The sequence below is a fragment of the Oncorhynchus tshawytscha genome, linkage group LG05, assembly GCF_018296145.1.
Source record: "Oncorhynchus tshawytscha isolate Ot180627B linkage group LG05, Otsh_v2.0, whole genome shotgun sequence".
NCBI classification, from domain to species: domain Eukaryota; kingdom Metazoa; phylum Chordata; class Actinopteri; order Salmoniformes; family Salmonidae; genus Oncorhynchus; species Oncorhynchus tshawytscha.
Window position 1 is genome coordinate 27077609 of NC_056433.1, and position 18779 is coordinate 27096387.

Genomic DNA, 18779 nt, shown 5'->3' on the forward strand with positions numbered 1-18779 from the left:
GTTCTGGGATTTTTGCTCACCGTTCTTGTGATCATTTTGACCCCACGGGGTGAGATCTTGCGTGGAGCCCCAGATCGAGGGAGATTATCAGTGGTCTTGTATGTCTTCCATGTCCTAATAATTGCTCCCACAGTTGATTTCTTCAAACCAAGCTGCTTACCTATTGCAGATTCAGTCTTCCCAGCCTGGTGCAGGTCTACGATTTTGTTTCTGGTGTCCTTTGACAGCTCTTTGGTCTTGGCCATAGGAGTTTGGAGTGTGACTGTTTGAGATTGTGGACAGGTGTCTTTTATACAGATAACAAGTTCAAACAGATGCCATTAATACAGGTAACGAGTGGAGTACAGAGGAGCCTCTTAAAAGAAGAAGTTACAGGTCTGGGAGAGCCAGAAATCTTGCTTGTTTGTAGGTGACCAAATACTTATTTTCCACCATAATTTGCAAATAAATTCATTAAAAATCCTTCAATGTGATTTTCTGGATTTCTTTTCTTCTCATTTTGTCTGTCATAGTTGAAGTGTACCTATGATGAAAATTACAGGCCTCTCATCTTTTTAAGTGGGAGAACTTGCACAATTGGTGGCTGACTAAATACTTTGCCCCACTGTAGTTGTTGACATAGTGGACGATTCGCTGAATGTCCTCATAGGACAGCACCCGTTTGCTGGCGAGAAGACCCCGATACCTCTTCTTCCTTGGAGCCACACCATGTTCCTTGTTGATCTTTATCACTGCAGTCAACTTTTTGTGGAAATTCTGAAACCAGAAGAGAATGGATTTAAAACATGCCTTTAATATGTGCTGGAACGCACTATGTATTCTCAGCTCTTGTATTTCTATTTATGATACAGCCTACTACCTCATGAACTTTATAATAATGTTGCTGCCCCAGTAATAACAGAAACATCAAGTTGTTTTACTCAAGAAAACTAACGCTTGTAAGAACTTGAATGTTTCTCTGCAGATTTGCTGGCTATCAAGGAACTATGATGTTCTCTGTTTGGTTTCTTTTTGTTTTCTCCTTTTCAACCATTTCCGTGCAGAGGTTAATCAAAACTGCGATGTTGCCAATGAGCACTAGATGTTTTTAATCTATAAAATTATTATTATTTCACACACGCAGACTTTTTAACTAGTATTGTAGATGTCATGTTTGATATAAAGGTATGGGAAAATTTCATACACTGAACAAGAATATAAATGCAAAATGCAACAATTTCAAAGATCTTACTGAGTTACAGTTCATATAAGGAAATCAGTCAATTGAAATAAATACATTAAGCCCTAATCTATGGATTTACGACTGGGCATATTTCAGAGATACGATAACAAATGTTAGGCTGGGTATCAGTCAAGTAAGACCTGATGAGAATGATGATATGTGCCCTAGCCTACCACACAAAGCCACTATGGATTTATGTTCCCTGGTTGACACAGACATGCTCAGGAAAGTGATACCTGCCTTCTTGATCCTATCCCCACCAAAATACTTTTTAATTGCATATCCGAAGAAGTGTAAACCACTGCACTAAAAACTGCTATGGTGAAACTCCTTCTGAAGAAAAGTAATCTCGATTCTTCAGCTCTTACATATTTTTGGCCAACCTTAAGCAAAATTCTGGAGAAATTGGTTTTAAAACAGCGGAATTATTTTGTATATTTGAAAAATTCCAATCTGGTTTTCGGGCCCACAACAGCACAGAGACATCCTTAGTTAAAGTGGTAAATAATCTTAGAACCAACACAGATGCCAAACAGCTCTCTGTCCTTGTACTCTTGGATTTAAGTGCTACATTAACCTGGAGAGGTTGGTTGGTCCCTCCGGTCCAGTTCTAAATAGGTTTAGGACTTATTTAACCCGGTAAAGTTTTTTTGTCACCCTTGGTGAACATAACTCAGAAAATACATATCACATGTGGCGTTCCACAAGGTTAGATTTTGGGTCCGGTACTGTCCGGTTTATATACTGTATGTTACCCCTTGGCAGTGTTGTCAGAAAGCACAGCATTGATTTTCACTGCTACGTAGACGATACACAACTTTATATTTCTTTGTATCCAGAGGATTTCAGCTCCACAGATAAATTATTAGACTGTATTAGTGATTTAAATACTTGGATGGCTCACAACTTCCTCCAGCTAAATCAACGCAAGACTGAGGTACTTATTGTTGGAGCCAAATCACAGAGCGAGAATCTGGCTGCACATTTTCATTCACGGGTAATAAAGATTTTTTAAAAACTAAGTGTTATTTTAGATTCTGAACTAAATTTCGAATTACACATTAGCAATGGGACCAAAATAGCTTTTTACCACCAGAGGTACATTGCCAAGGTGTGGCCGTTTCTCTCTCAAGCTGATACAGAGACTCATCCATGCTTTCATTAAAAGCAGGCTTGACTACAGTAATGCTCTCCTGTCTGATCTACTGAAGAAAGCCATTGGTCATCTGCAAAACATACAGAATGCTGTGGGAGGGGTACTGACCAAGACCAGACGGAGAGCACACATTTCCCCTGGTTTTAATGTCTCTGCACTGGCTGCCTGTGAGTTTTAGAATTCATTGTAAGATACTTTCATTGGTTTTTAAATCAATACACGATTGTGCACCCCAATACATGTCAGACATGGTTTTAAGCTATGTCCCTCCGGTCCTATGGCACTGGCCTTTTAACTATCCCAAATCCTAGGACCAAGAGGCATGAAGAGGCAGCTTTTAGTTAATATGCCCCCAGCCGAAATGGTGGACATTTTTAAGAGATCTTAAAACACACATTTTTACCTTTGCTTTTCCTTAGGGTGCTTTTTAGTCATTCAGTTCATATTGTTATTGTTTTTTTACCCTCTTATGTTTGTTGTGAAGTAAATATTTAAGTTTTTATTTTCATTGTTTTTATTAGTTTTTTTCCTGTGAAGCACAATTTGTTGCATTCCAGGTCTGAAATGTGCTGTATAAATAAAGCTTGATTTGATTTGATCGGGGCATGGGTGTACTTGGCAGCCAGGTCCACCCACTTGGGAGCCAGGCCCATCTAATCAGAATTAGTTTTTCCCCACAAAAGGGCTTTATTACAGAAAGAAATACTCATCAGCACCCCCCACACCGCCTCAGACGATCCCGCAGGTGAAGAAGCCGGATGAGGAGGTCCTGGGCTGGTATGGTTACACATGATCTGAGGTCGTGAGGCCGGTTGGACATACTGCCAAATGATCTAAAACAACATTGGAGGCAGTTTATGGTACAGAAATTAACATTAAATTATCTGGCAACAGCTATGGTGGACATTTCTTCAGTCAGAATGCCAATTGCACGCTCCCTCAAAACATCTGTGGCATTGTGTTGTGTTGTGTGCACATTTTAAAGTGGCCATTACACAAGGTGCACTGTGTAATGGTCATGCTGATTAATCAGCTTATTGGTATGCCACACCTGTCAAGGGGAAGGGTTATCTTGGCAAAGGAGAAATGCTCACTAACAGGGATGTAAACAAATCTGTGCACAACATTTTGGAGAAATATACTTTTTGTGCATATGGTACACTTGGGATCTTTTATTCCAGCTCATGAAACATGGGACCAACACTTTAGATGTTGCGTTTATATTTTTGTTCAGTGTTGATGGTCATTTCATGCATTTATGTAACCTGTCTTTAGGACAAATGGGACAAATATAAGTACCCATCATGCACGCATGCATTCACACACAAACATACACACACAGACAGACAGGTCCCATAAGTTACTGCAAATGTTTTATGCGCTACACATTCCTCATCTCTCTCTTGCTCACTCTCACGCACACACTCACTCACTCAATTACACCCTCACGCACTCAATTACATACACACACTTGGCTTTAATATAATAGCAAGCTAGCTAGTCAGTTTACTTGTGCCTTATCTCACACACACACACACACACTGACACTGACAGATAGGCAGGCAGACACAGAAACACGCATACATTACACTTTACTCACTCACAGCCAACGAAACTTGACTAATAGTTCAATGGCAAGTACTTACCATTGGTGAGTTAATTCATCTGGTCACTTTTCTTGACCATCTCCTCTTGGGTAAAAAGCAAATAGTAGGGCTTTCTTTGTTGGTCTTGCAAGTGCACCTGATCTCGTGAGCCTTTTCAATTTCTTTCCCAGCATCACATATATATTCCCCGTTGACCGACTGAAGCACCTTAATTGACGGATCCACCATTGACGGGGGTCTTCCTCGGGTGCCTCCTCAAGGGGCTCGGCCTCGACTACAGTGAGCTCGTTTGAGTCGCTGTCTGCGGAGTCGCTGAAGGTGACGCTCTCCGGGTTAGTGTCAAAAAGTAGTTTCCAATAAGTTGACGCCACTGATCGTCTGAACCAGTTCCCAGCACAACATTATTATATAAAAATGTTGATTTCCGATTTCTCTCTCTCGGGAATCCATCGATGCAGTAGAAACCTAAGCTAGTTAGCTAAGGTGTAGGCAGTAGTGACAGTGTGACTATGTGTGATGGGTTTTGAAGTGCGAGAGAGTGTAACCTGAGGTACACTTTGTTTTCATGTGGTTGATACGTTACAGTAGCTTTTGATTGGGCAAACAGGAAAATGAACCGATTGAATAGCCTATTGTAGCTCGATTCGAAATATATAGCTAGCTAGCTAGCTAGTTTGTAATTCATTCATGATTTCGGAATAGGGGAGGTTTGTAATAGTGCAGTTAAGATACAGCCGTGAAAGCCTGATATATTGCAAGCCACTGAACCAATGTGAAATTGCTTAGTTGCTATGTCTCATCCTACGCTTATAAGATTAAAAACTATATTTATACTCTGAATTTGGCAATAATACATACAGATTATGAAAGCAAAGACATTGTTTTGTTAAAACCAGATGAAACCCCCAACAGCGACAAATGTAAATGTTAACAAAAACACAATTTATATCCAAATTAAGCCATTGCAACTTCCGACGGATTATGATAGAGTGCATCACATATCCTCCGGGGGTTTAGTGGGGCCTCTACCTCATAGGCACCACCTGTTCAGGGGGTGCCAGAGGACTGTTGGTTATTGAGTGCAATGACACACACACAACTTACTTTTTGTAGATTTTGTTGGATCCTTCAAATGTCTCATGATTTTGTCAAACAACTTGTTTTTTTATACCTGTGTCCTTTTTTGTATTCTTTGCATCAATAAGAATGTATTCGTTTGAACAGTTGTGTTGACTGATGGAAGCATTTTCTTGTAGGAGTAATATTTAGTGGTACACACAGTGGGGGGGAGGGGAGGGGAATTTGAACCTCTATCAGAGTGGTGCAATTCAAGCTCAATAGAGGCTGCACATCTTCATGTTATTTGTGTCCTAATTCTTCTGTTCATGTTCAAATACAATACTACCATAGATTTAGTTGACATTTTTATGATTATTCCACTAAAATTGTGTCATTTTATTACAACATTGAAAATACCGCTGGTTAGCTATGACTGACATGCAAGGAATATAGCATGGAACAAGATGGAAGTCATTTTGGCTACCTGTGGCGCTTTTCACAATTTGTGCCCCATATCGGGCACTTTCTGGGTCAAATTAACTCAATAAAATAAATACATATTTGGCCTCCAGTCAACATCTCTATACCAGGTTGGAAATCCCATCTTTCAGATGCAATTGGAACTGAATTGATTGCCCATGGAATTCTGAAGTTAGAGCTGAAAGTCTGATAGGGCACCAGCGCCCATATCGGATGCCATCTTAGGTCGTACTGGTATGTCAGATCAGAGATACTGGATATAATGAGGAGAGGTCTATGTGTCCTCCCTAACCATGGGATTCGTTGTCCACAGAGCCAAAGATTTTATAGTAGTCCATTTTCTTCTTCTTTATTGGCTGATTGTACCCAACTCGTAGGAGTCCCCACCCAGTTGACTAATTTAAAATGGTGGAAGCCCTCCATGCTTAAACGGGTTATATCCATGTTGAGTCCTCTATCTCTCTCATGACAACAGGCACAACTCTGAAATAAAGTTGTTTTATTCAAAGTTGCCGAAATGCCATGTGCGTCCACTTATATCAGTGCATTCGTAACAACCTAGTCTCTCATTGCCATACCCCCAAGATCACGTTGTTGTCACACCTCCCTTGCAACAACGGTTTGAATGGTCCACTGGCTCCCAGTGCCAAGATTTTGATTGGATGTTACATTTCAAGAACCCTCACCCCACACGCCCGTTGAATGGGTGCTATGTGTTATATGCATCACTGTTTTTCGTTGTGGTAGTTGTTGCTTATGCTAGTTTCAAGTGCTAGTTTTCAAATTATCACGTGTGGCCGACAGTCTGCGATTTATATTTATTTAGATTGGATTACTCTGGTAATGACAAATGTCACAACACGTTCTAAACTTGAAAAAAAAAAGATTTTTTAAAATGTTAATTTTTTTATTATTCATAATACAAAAATCAACTTACATTGCTACATCAAACATGTCTAGCAAACCAAACACCGGTATTAACAATGCTCAAACATACAAAAAAGAAACAATTTAAGTGCAATTATATTCACTCTGAAAATATCTTATTATAATGATTCATGAAGATGTTATTCTTTTTGTTATTCACTAGAGTTAGTGTTTTAATAAGATAATTAAATTCAATCAGAAAAATTGGTAATTTTGGTCTAGAATTTTTGAATTTTTATTTGTATTTGTGTATAAAGTATTTGGCAACAAGAATAAAAAAAATTAACAATCATTTCAGTGGTTTTGTTATCATTGCAAAAGTAACATATTATATATTTTATGTTAAAATTATAGGCAGTGTTCATAATGTGAAATAAGTACTTTGCAAGGTTTTCCCAAAATTCGGACACAATTGAGTGAGACAGATTCTCACCTTTTTCACAGAAAACGCATATATCATCAATAGCCACAAATTTGGACATCATAGAATTACATGGATATATCTTATGCAAAATGTTGAAGTGCACTTCCTTAACTTTGTTTGGTATACAGTATTTGTAAGGTCTTAACCATGCATTTTTCCAGACAATGTCAGGAATAAGCATGTTCCAGAAAAACTTTCCTCTCAGTGTAAGTTGGTTTTGTGAATGAAGAATTTGTCTTATATATTTATTACAACAAGTTTTCTCAAGTAAGCCCACGCCTTCCAATCTGAGTTCTGGATGAACTTTGTGATCATTCCCAAAATTAAGATGACTTTTCATAAGTGTAGTTAGACCACTGGGAATGGCTTTGATCACAGAAATAAACTCTCTGAAAGGTATTGGAAACTTTTTCAATGTTATAAATTGTTCATATGTGAGAATATTACCCATGTTGTCGAAAATATCAAGAACAAAGTCAATATTCCTCTCATGCCAGCTGGGGTAGAACAATGACTTATTCCTTACAGTTATGTCTGAAATATTCTGCAAAAAGAGCTTTATGAGGGGAAAAATTGTGCAGGAAACATATTTTCCAGGCCAGTAAAGCTTGTTGGTGAAACCTAGCCAATTTAGCAGGTAATCTTTCAGGAATATAATTACATTTCTGTAAAAATTGAAGACCTCCCAATTTATTAAAACACATTATTTGGAATGAAATACCATATTGAATCAGTATCGAGCAAACATTTTTTCAACCAGTTTATCTTGAAAGTGTTATTTATGTCAACAAAGTCCAACACTTCTAGACCGCCTTCAGCTCTTTGGTTAGAAAGGACATGTTTTTTTTAGTTTGTGAGACTTATTTTTCCAGATGAAGTCAAGAAAGGTCTTATTGATCTCTTTACAAGTAGCTGGACTTACACATAACGATAATGAGGGGTACACAAAACGAGACAGTCCCTCTGCCTTGGACAGAAGTACTCTCCCAAGTATAGAAAAATCTCTTTGTTGCCAATTATTAAATATATTTTTAGTTCTCTTAATTTTAGGAGAGAAATTCAAATGTTGTCTGACTAAGTGGTTTTTGACAGATGAATTCCTAAATATTTAACACAGTCCTTTACAGGAATATTTTCAATTTCTTTATCATCAGAGTCAAATAAACATAATATTTCACATTTAGAAACATTCAGTTTTAATCCTGATGCAATAGAAAATGCAGTTATAGCATTAAGGGCATGTGCGACCTGGTCTTTGTCTCTTAAGAAAAGAGTAGTATCATCAGCCAGTTGGGAAATTTTGATTTATTTGTTAAAAATGGTTAAGCCATACAAATTTGCATCATTCAGAATATCTAGAGATAGAAGTTCCACAACCAAAATGAATAAAAATGGCGAAATTGGGCATCCCTGTCATACACTTCTGTTCATACTAAATCTTTTGGAAGTATTAAGGTTTAGTAGCGCAGAACTATTTAAATCAAAATCAAATCAAATTTATTTATATAGCCCTTCGTACATCAGCTGATATCTCAAAGTGCTGTACAGAAACCCAGCCTAAAACCCCAAACAGCAAGCAATGCAGGTGTAGAAGCACGGTGGCTAGGAAAAACTCCCTAGAAAGGCCAAAACCTAGGAAGAAACCTAGAGAGGAACCAGGCTATGTGGGGTGGCCAGTCCTCTTCTGGCTGTGCCGGGTGGAGATTATAACAGAACATGGCCAAGATGTTCAAATGTTCATAAATGACCAGCATGGTCGAATAATAATAAGGCAGAACAGTTGAAACTGGAGCAGCAGCACAGTCAGGTGGAAGTTGAAACTGGAGCAGCAGCATGGCCAGGTGGACTGGGGACAGCAAGGAGTCATCATGTCAGGTAGTCCTGGGGCATGGTCCTAGGGCTCAGGTCAGTTGAAACTGGAACAGCAGCATGGCCAGGTGGACTGGGGACAGCAAGGAGTCATCATGTCAGGTAGTCCTGGGGCATGGTCCTAGGGCTCAGGTCCTCCGAGAGAGAGAGAGAAAGAAAGAGAGAAGGAGAGAATTAGAGAACGCACACTTAGATTCACACAGGACACCGAATAGGACAGGAGAAGTACTCCAGATATAACAAACTGACCCCAGCCCAAACTACTGCAGCATAAATACTGGAGGCTGAGACAGGAGGGGTCAGGAGACACTGTGGCCCCATCCGAGGACACCCCCGGACAGGGCCAAACAGGAAGGATATAACCCCACCCACTTTGCCAAAGCACAGCCCCCACACCACTAGAGGGATATCTTCAACCACCAACTTACCATCCTGAGACAAGGCTGAGTATAGCCCACAAAGATCTCCGCCACGGCACAACCCAAGGGGGGGGCGCCAACCCAGACAGGATGACCACAACAGTGAATCAACCCACTCAGGTGACGCACCCCCTCCAGGGACGGCATGAGAGAGCCCCAGTAAGCCAGTGACTCAGCCCCTGTAATAGGGTTAGAGGCAGAGGAGGAGGATATATTTATATCTTTGTAAAACATACGAATTACTTGAATAAAATGTTCACCAAATCCAAAAAGTTTGAGACCTAAAGAGAAATTCATGTTCAATTGTGTCAAAGGCTTTACAGAAGTCCAGAAATAGGACAACCACATCTGAGTCAATTGCATTTGAATAATCTATAAGGTCCAAGACTAAACGAATGTTAGAGCTTATGTGACGGCCCTTCTTAAATCCTGTTTGAGTCTCATTTATAATGGTATCTATTCCTTTCGTTAATCTTTTGAACCTCGCCTTCGTTCCTTCTTGTCGCGCCTTCTGTATAAGTGGCCACAGCGGTTTCAGAGCTTCTTTGATGCGGAGTTTCTTCTCGTCCAGAAACTTGTTCCCCTTGGCCATTTTCCATATGATGTCCCTGTAATGGCGCATAGTTAAGCGCAAGATGATATTGCGAAGGGGTCCATTAGATCTTTGTTTCCCAAGTTGATGTACCACATCAATCACGTCTCTTAGCCTGTCTTTGATGCATGGTGCCACTTTTCCCAGGACATTAATGACTACTTCTCTAATATCCTCTCCCTCTAACTCTTTTACACCTTGGATTTTCAGATTCCACCTGCGAGAGTACCTTTGAAGTTCAGCTACATTCTCACACAGCTCATTATTTTTGGATTGCATTTTCTTCAGCTCATTCTCTAGGAACGTTATCTTTTCCTTGTTCTTGCACACAATTTTGTGTAGTTGATTGACAGTTTCTGACAGATTATCGATCTTCTTTGATGTTTCTTCTGTAGCCCGCTCTATGATGGACACTTTGGAGAGCGTGGCGTCTTGTTTAGTAGACAGGGACTTGATTGCAGAGAAAAGTTCCAACATGGAAATGTCTTCTTTTACTTTTTTTACCGGTGGATTTTTACTTGGGGTCTGAGGTAAAGAGGTTGCAAGGATTTCATCCTGGTCAGTTTTGTTCTTTCTCTTGCTTGAGATGGCGGCTTCTTGTGTATCCATGCTGCTCTGGTCCTCGTTGTGGCTAGCTAGCATGTCAGCCGTCTTCTGTGAGACTTGGATATTTCGTCTATTTTTGTCTTTCTGTCTCGTTCTTCCCATTCAACTTGACAAAAACTCTAAACTTATCCCATGTCCATAAAAAAGTTATAGTTATTGGCTATTCATATTGAAAGAAACTATTTGACTGTTAACCACCTAACCCTCAATATTGCTTTGAAGAGCGCGAAAACACTCCCTCTCAAAGCGACGCCATCTTGGAGTCTCCCAACACATTCTAAACTGCTCTTGTGACAAACACACCTTTTACCTTGTCTCCATTCATCCACATGGCTGCTATCTGCACTTTGCTACCACTGAAAATATTGTGAAGATTGCCCATTATTTTGTTTTTGTAAGGACAAAAAACACAGAGGCAGTGGGAGAACCTCTTCAAGTAAGTAAATACATGTTTTTAATGTTAAAGTATGTATTATTAGCTAGCTAGCTGGTGACAGTAGACCACTTTGAAGGCTAACTTAACTGATCGCTGTTAGCTAGCTAACTTTACACACTGTTTAACTAAGTGAATTAAATGTCATCAGCTAGCTAACTTCCTATGAGCTAGCTATCTTGATGTAATCATTGCATATTAAAAACACCGTCCAAATGCATTTGTAGATAACAGCCATGGAAGAGGGTGAAATTGCAGCTCCACCTGGCAGTAAAGGGAGAGTGTAGGCTACTGAATATAGCAGGTCATTTTTTGGGAGGACATTATGAAAAGATTCTCCAGTTCCAGTCCCTACAGGGGAAAACTTTGCGGACAGAGAGATAATAGCAACATAATATTCAGTGCTATCTAATTTGATTATAATATTTTCTGTCCTCAGATATGGAAAGCTGTGAAAGCCTGTTAGCAGATGAAGAGAAAGGTCCCAATAAATGAGACTGAGTATATCCTATATGTTATATGTGTAGGTCTACCTATGTTAGCAAATGTTGTATGCATCACACACGATGGACAAATCTATTACAATTGGAGCAGGCCAACCCTGCTGGAGGTCTCCTGGGTGTGCAGGGTTCTGTTTTAACCTAGCAATAATGCACCTGATTTAACGTATAACATCAGATGAGTTTAAAATCAAGTCTGCTATTGCTGGGCAGGAATAGAATACAGTAGATCAGGGATCGGTGGAGCAAGGTTGGTCACCGCTGTTATGAAGATTTGTTCACCTGAAATTATGCTTTAGTAATAATGGCCTACATGATACTAGTACTAAATTATCTATTGTTGTTTAGACCAATCTTTACATACCACAGTGGAGGCTGCTGAGGAGAGGATGGCTCATAATAATGGATGGAATGGAGTCAATGGAGTGGTATCAACCACATGGAAACCACATCTTTGATGTGTATTATACTATTCCATTGACTCCATTCCAGCCATTGTTAGCAGCCTCCACTGACATACGAGTTAGCTTATTTGTACATTTTAAAGTGATAAAATGTGGATTCAAGTTTTTAAACTTGTTTTAATTGTTAAACTATTATTCAAAATGAACTTGCGTCAATGTTGATTAATCACTTAACACAATCCTGCAATAAAGAGGGGAAGGAGTTCTGTCTCTAATGTGTCTGTTTCTCAAATAAACACTTCATTTTTGTCTAGTTGTAAGATCTCAAATCTAGGTGCCGAAAGCGTTTCACAGGGACGCTGGCCCATGTTGACTCCAATGCTTCCCACAGTTGTATCAAGTTGGCTGGATGTCCTTTGGGTGGTGGACCATTCTTGATACACACAGGAAACTGTTGAGCGTGAAAAACCCAGCATCGTTGCAGTTCTTGACACACTCAACCAGTGCACCTGGCACCCACTTCCATACCCCGCTCAAAGGCACAAATCTTTTTCACCCTCTGAATGGCATGCATACATAATCCATGTCTCGATTGTTTCGAGGCTTAAAAATCCTTCTTTAACCTGTCTCCTCCCCTTCATCTACACTGATTGAGGTGGATTTAACAAGTGACATCAATAAGGGATCATAGCTTTCACATGGATTCACCTGGTCAATCTATGTCATAGAAAGAGCAGGTGTTCTTAATGGTTTGGGTATTTTGTGTATGTTCTCAATAAAAAATTATACCAGTAGACAATGTATATGAGGCTAACAGATTTTGTACATCCCTTTTGAAGTGATGACATATAACATTGTTTAGTGCAAATCCAACCCTTGTTATTTAGGTACAGTATGAAAATAAGGGTGACAATTAACCTGCAGGAGATGAGCGTTACAGGTAACATTTTATGAAGTTGATTTAAATGTATTTGTTTAATTTTAGCAATGTTGGTTGCAAAATAATTTTTTTGTTATTCCCACGGACAGACAGTACATGGGTGCTCTATAAATTACTTGCGACTGCGCTAACACAGTTGACCTTTTAGGTCAATAATAATATGCTGTTTTTATATAAAAAATGGTTGGCTTTATAATCGTGAGAGAAATGTAACTACTGTAGCTATTAGCTAGTTAGTTATACCTAGGTAACGTACAAGGTTAGCTGGCTTTTCTATACACAAACCTCATTGTGACGAGATACTTTTTGTCCTTCGTGCTAGCCTTTACAGTCAAATATCACTTCATAAATATCAACATAAAATTTTTGATATGGCCAGCATTGTAGACCATTTCTCCATTCTTGCTGCAGCTATAGCTCATCTCGAAATATTAGAAATGCTTTGAAAACCAACATGCTGCAAACACTGAAAGGTTTTGTCACCAGTGCTTGTTTTGTTGAAATTTTTTGTGCTTACGCACTAATCTGGTGAGCACCTTTGGAGATCTGACCAAGCAAGCGTTTTAGGGAAGCATGGTTCACGACGAGGCTAGTAAAAGAACCTAACTATTCCGAAACTTCTATTAGATCAAGCCTCACGTAGCAAATTAGCAATTCTATTCTTTGTTGACCAGATTCGACACTCATTGACTTCTGTAAAAAAAATATTCACTGTGGGCTTATTTTTGTGGACAGATTTTAGCCGGAGTAAACCCTCTCACTTTGCCTCTTCCTCTCAGGTCAGTTTAGCTATATCGCCAATTTCTCAGCCTCTGAGTATCACAGAAACACAACACTTTCAATGAATAACAGAACAAATGACAAGTTGTTTATGACAAGTTGCTGTGGATGGAATTGATCAAAATAACTTTTAAAAACATATATTTTTAAACATCAAATGTAACTACAAATGTGTGAACATTGAAAAAATATATTATTGATTATTTTTATTATAAATATTTATTATTAAAAAAACATTGGTGGGGAATTTAAACCATTTGCTTGTGTTAGAAGAGATTCATAAAATGAAAAGTGCTACTGCTTGACAGACAGTCATTACCAATTTGGAGCCTTCAAATATATAAATATGTTGGCGCTTTTAGGGTTCATAAAACAGTAAGTCTGGGTGGATTAGGGAGACGACAGAGGTAGTTACACATCTCTTTGTAGCAACTCATAGCTAATTGTAAGAGCAACGGGATGTCAGAATAAACAGAGAACGTGAATAGTATGGCACCATAATACGATGCCCTATGTAGCAAATACTGTACAGTATGTTACAGCTCCCTATATGCATTGTAGACACTACTAATAGGCCTATTGATTTTATTTCTGTGATCTAAGTAGGATGGTTTTTCGGGCAGATGGCAGTTTGCAATCTAGGGCAAGGAACCCCTCATCTCTCACACAGTTGTATACCATTTAAAGGACCAGAACCAATAATGGGAAACTATTGCTCACTGTAGTCTAAATCAACATTAACTATTTCAAAAGTTGCCTTGCAGGATAAAGAGATGATGATGATCAAACCTGTATATGAGACAAATCTGCACAGGCATTATACAATTTCTCCTGCACCATAGAAAACAAATTATGTTTAGCCTTGTGATTAATTAGACAATGTTCAGGGTGTAAACAAAAACAAGGTTATTTACGGCGTCCTACTAATAACTCAAAACTACTCAAAACAACCCCAAAATACCCCAAAAACCCATTTACCATTTCCATATTTAGCAATAAAAGTGGTGAAGGAACGATGGGATTTTTCTACAGCGAAGGCTCCACATGTTAACACTTTATTTTAAGGGCAGGTGTGGTTTCATGTCAATATCCAATAACAATGACCACAGTTGGAGCATTTTGAGAGGTATGTCAGTTTTTAAGTAGTTCTCACCTCTTAAACCGCAATGTGGGCTTACTTGTTATTTATCTACAATTGTTTACATTTTGGGATTTAGGACTGAACTCACTTTCTATAATTCTTTAGATTTTCTGCTTTTTCCCATGGCTGTCTTTCAGAAACAAGTTTCCTGTTGGGGAATGCCCAGATAGTGGAATGGCCAGTAGTATACAGTAATGACGGGTTTTGTAAGCTGTCGGGGTACCACAGGGCAGAAGTCATGCAAAGGAGCAGCACATGCAGGTAAGAACTGGGCCTCTGTCCCTGTCCTGTCATTCATTTATTTCCACTGTTCACAGAAGCGTAACACATCCACTGACGGTTTACACAGGCATGTAATGTGAGTTGACAGTGGGAAAAGGACTAAAGCAGGTCCAGACACAGTCCAGTTTTAGTACACACACAAGGTATATGTAGAATATCAAACTGCTCTGTGATCACATGAAAAAAAACAGTTGAATAAGAAATTAATTATAACCCATCTGCTGCAAGGTTTTATACTTTGATTGATTTGATTCATAAAGCATTCATATAGGCTTCGTAAGCACTGCATAAATCACAAATCATCTATAACCTTATTTCATGCTCTATAAAAGATTAATAAATGTAAACATATAAATGTATGGGTATGTCACATTATGATATATCATAATGTGACATACCCATACATTTATACAGCATGATATACAGTTATAGATGATTTGTGAAGCATCTATGTAGTGCTTATATTCCTGACCCCTTCCACACATGCTTTTCTTTTCCTTTTTTATGTTTACAAATCTGTAAACAAATACACTGAGTGTACAAAACATTAGGAACACCTTCCTAATATTGAGTTTCACCCCCTCCCCCATTTTTCCCTCAGAACAGCCTCAATTTGTTGGGGCCATGGACTCTACAAGGTGTCGAAAGTGTTCCACAGGGATGCTGGCCTATGTTACATGCTACACACAGTTGTTTCAAGATGGCTGGATGTCCTTTGGGTGGTGGACCATTCTTGATACACACGGGAAACTGATGACCTTGAAAAACCCAGCAGTGTTGCAGTTGTTGACACACTCAAACCAGTGCGCCTGGCACCTACTACCATACCCCGTTCAAAGACACTTACATTTTTTTTTATCTTGCCCATTCACCCTCTGAATGGCACACACACGTCTCAATTGTCTCAAGGCTTAAAAATCCTTTAACCTGTCTCCTCTCCTTCAGCTACACTGATTGAAGTGGATTTAACCAGTGACATCAATAAGGGACCATAGCTTTCACCTGAAATCGCCTGGTCAGTCTGTCATGGAAAGAGCAGATGTTTCTAATGTTTTGTACGCTCAGTGTATGCAAAACATTTTCTGACAATGCTGAATAATTTCCTCTGTGGATAATACTTGATAATGCGTGTGCAAATTGTGCAGTTATAAGCTGCTGTTGTTTTAACACTTTGTGTTTCCCTCTCAAGTAACTCATGAAACAGTAATGGTAATTGCATCTCGGTCTGTACTTGGTGGAATGTTCAGTATATTTGTATAGTATAATCTAAGGTTTCTCTGCTCCAGTCCTGGGGGCCCTGTATACAGGATTTAATATTTACAAATCAATACGATTAAGAAGGCTCAATTGCATGGCCGAAACAGCTGGCTTGTCCTTGTATATAAGGATTGGCAATTTAACAGTCTAACATCAACCTGCTTGTGCTGAGGTGGGAGGGAGGCGTTATTCATACTGTATAAATAGTAACTTTAATGGATTATAAACTGTTGGAGAGGAAATGGTGAGATATCTTTGACGTGATACATTCTCGATTGAAAGTATTTTAATTAGGGTGTCCTGCACACTTGTAATGCCCAAAGGAGTGGGATTTGCTGTCATGCAGGAGATGGAGCGTTAAATTGTCCCCATGAAATTTACAACACCCCTCCCTCCTCATTTTTGCCATGTCTTTATGTCAATGCATGCTCACAGAACCAAATAGATACTTTGACACACAGCAAGAGTGCTTACGTTTCTTTACTGAAGCTGGGCACACTGAACTTGCAGACACTGACAGTACTGAGGCTTCTGAAAATAACCCCCACTTGCTGCACACTGCCCTTCCTAAGAAAGACAGACAAAGATACAAAAGCTGTTGCTATGGGGATATCTTCCATAAAAACACTTTATTTTTCACCTGATAATGATCAGTGTAACCAGAATGATAGGAGATAAAAGTTGGAGAGGATGGGAGGGATTGACAGAAGTGGCTTTAATTGGTAGACTTAGGCCTAGATCAGATCAGTGTTAACCGGCAGTAATTGACAATCGCATAGCATATGATTGTTTTTTTTCTTTAGGCGATGTCGGAGGTTTAACACGTTGGAGCTGTCAAATTGGTGAGCGGCTCTTGTGGTCATTGTCACGAAACCCCACCCATCCTTATATCCCACCCGTGTTGTACAGTGCCTTCAGAAAGTATTCATATCCCTTGACTTTTTCCACATTTTGTTGTGTTTACAGCCTGAATTTAAAGTAGATTAAATTGTGATTGTGTGACACTGATCTTCACAGAATAACCCACATTTTTTAAATTAATACAAAATTGAAAGCTGAAATGTCTTTAGTCAATAAGTATTCAACACTTTTGTGTTGGCAAGCCTAAATATGCTCAGTAAAAATGTGCTTAACAAGCCACATAATTAGTTGCATGGACTCACTCTGTGTGCAAATATAGTGGTTAACATGATTTTTTAATGATTACCTGTCTCTGTATCCCACACATATACAATTACCTGTAAGATCCCTCAGTCTAGTAGTGAATTTGTAACGGTTTTCTTTAGGTGAAGTAGAGGCGGACCAAAATGCAGCGTGATTGTTATTCATGTTTTTTAATGAAGAAAACTATACATGAATAAACTAACAAAAAAAACAAATGTGAGAAAACCTAAACAGCCTATCTGGTGACAACAAACACAAAGACAGGAACAATCACCCACAAAACCCAACACAAAACAGGCTACCTAAATATGGTTCCCAATCAGAGACAATGACTAACACCTGCCTCTGATTGAGAACCATATCAGGCCAAACATAGAAATAGACAAACCAGACACACAACATAGAATGCCCACCCAGCTCACGTCCTGACCAACACTAAAACAAGGAAAACACATACGAACGATGGTCAGAACGTGACAGAATTTCAAGTACAGATTCAACCACAAAGACCAGGGAGGGTTTCCAATGCCTCGCAAAGAAGGGCACCTATCGGTAGATGGGTCAAAAAAAAAGCAGACACTGAATATCCCTTTGAGCATGGTGAAGTTATTAATTACGCTTTGGATGGTGTGTCAATACAACCAGTCACTACAAAGATACAGCCGTCCTTCCTAACACAGTTGTCGGAGAGGAAGGAAACTGCTCAGGGATTTCACCATGAGGCCAACGGGTGACTTTTAAACAGTTACAGTGTTTAATGGCTGATAAAAATAAACTGAGGATCGATCAACAACATTTTAGTTACTACACAATACTAACCTAATTGACAGAGTGAAAAGAAGTCTGTACAGAATACAAATATTTCAAAACATGCATCCTATTTGCAGTAAGGCACTAAAGTAATACTATTTAAAAAATGTGTCAAAGAAATTCACTTTTTGTCCTGAATACAAAGCGTTATGTTTGAAGGTAAATCCAGCACAACACATCACTGAGTACCACTCTCCATATTTTCAAGCATGGTGGTGGCTGCATCATGTTATGGGTATGCATGTCATCGGCAAGGACTAGATCGTTTTTTGGAGGGGATAAAAATAAATGGAATAGAACTGAGCACAGACTAAATCCTAGAGGAAAACCTGGTTTAGTCTGCTTTCCAACAGACAACTTTCAGCAGGAAAATAGTATATAACTGAGGGCCACATATACACTGGAGATGCTTACCAAGATGACATTGAATGTTCCTGAGTGGCCTGCTGAAACTAAGTGGTAAGAGTTGAACACGTCTGTCTAGCAATGATCAAAAACCAACTTGACAGAGCTTGAAGAGTTTAAAAAAAGAATAATGGGCACATATTGTATAAGGTGTGCAAAACTCTGAGACTTGCCCAAAAAGACAAAGGGGATTCTAACATGTATTGACTCAGGTGGTTGAATACTTATCTAATCAAGATGTATATTAGTGTTTTATTTTTCATTAAAAACATTTTTTTTAGCATTTGTCTTCCACTTTAACA

The 18779-nt window shown here is 39.0% G+C and overlaps 1 protein-coding gene across 1 annotated transcript in view; it reads left to right on the forward strand.

The window, feature by feature from the left end:
• kcnh5a (potassium voltage-gated channel, subfamily H (eag-related), member 5a) overlaps window positions 1-18779 on the forward strand; it is a 126468-nt gene that overhangs the window by 22956 nt on the left and 84733 nt on the right. Inside the window, exon 2 of the mRNA XM_024420535.2 lies at window positions 14697-14820. Within this exon, the coding sequence (XP_024276303.1) occupies window positions 14697-14820 (124 nt within the window). The remainder of the gene's footprint in view (window positions 1-14696; window positions 14821-18779) is intronic.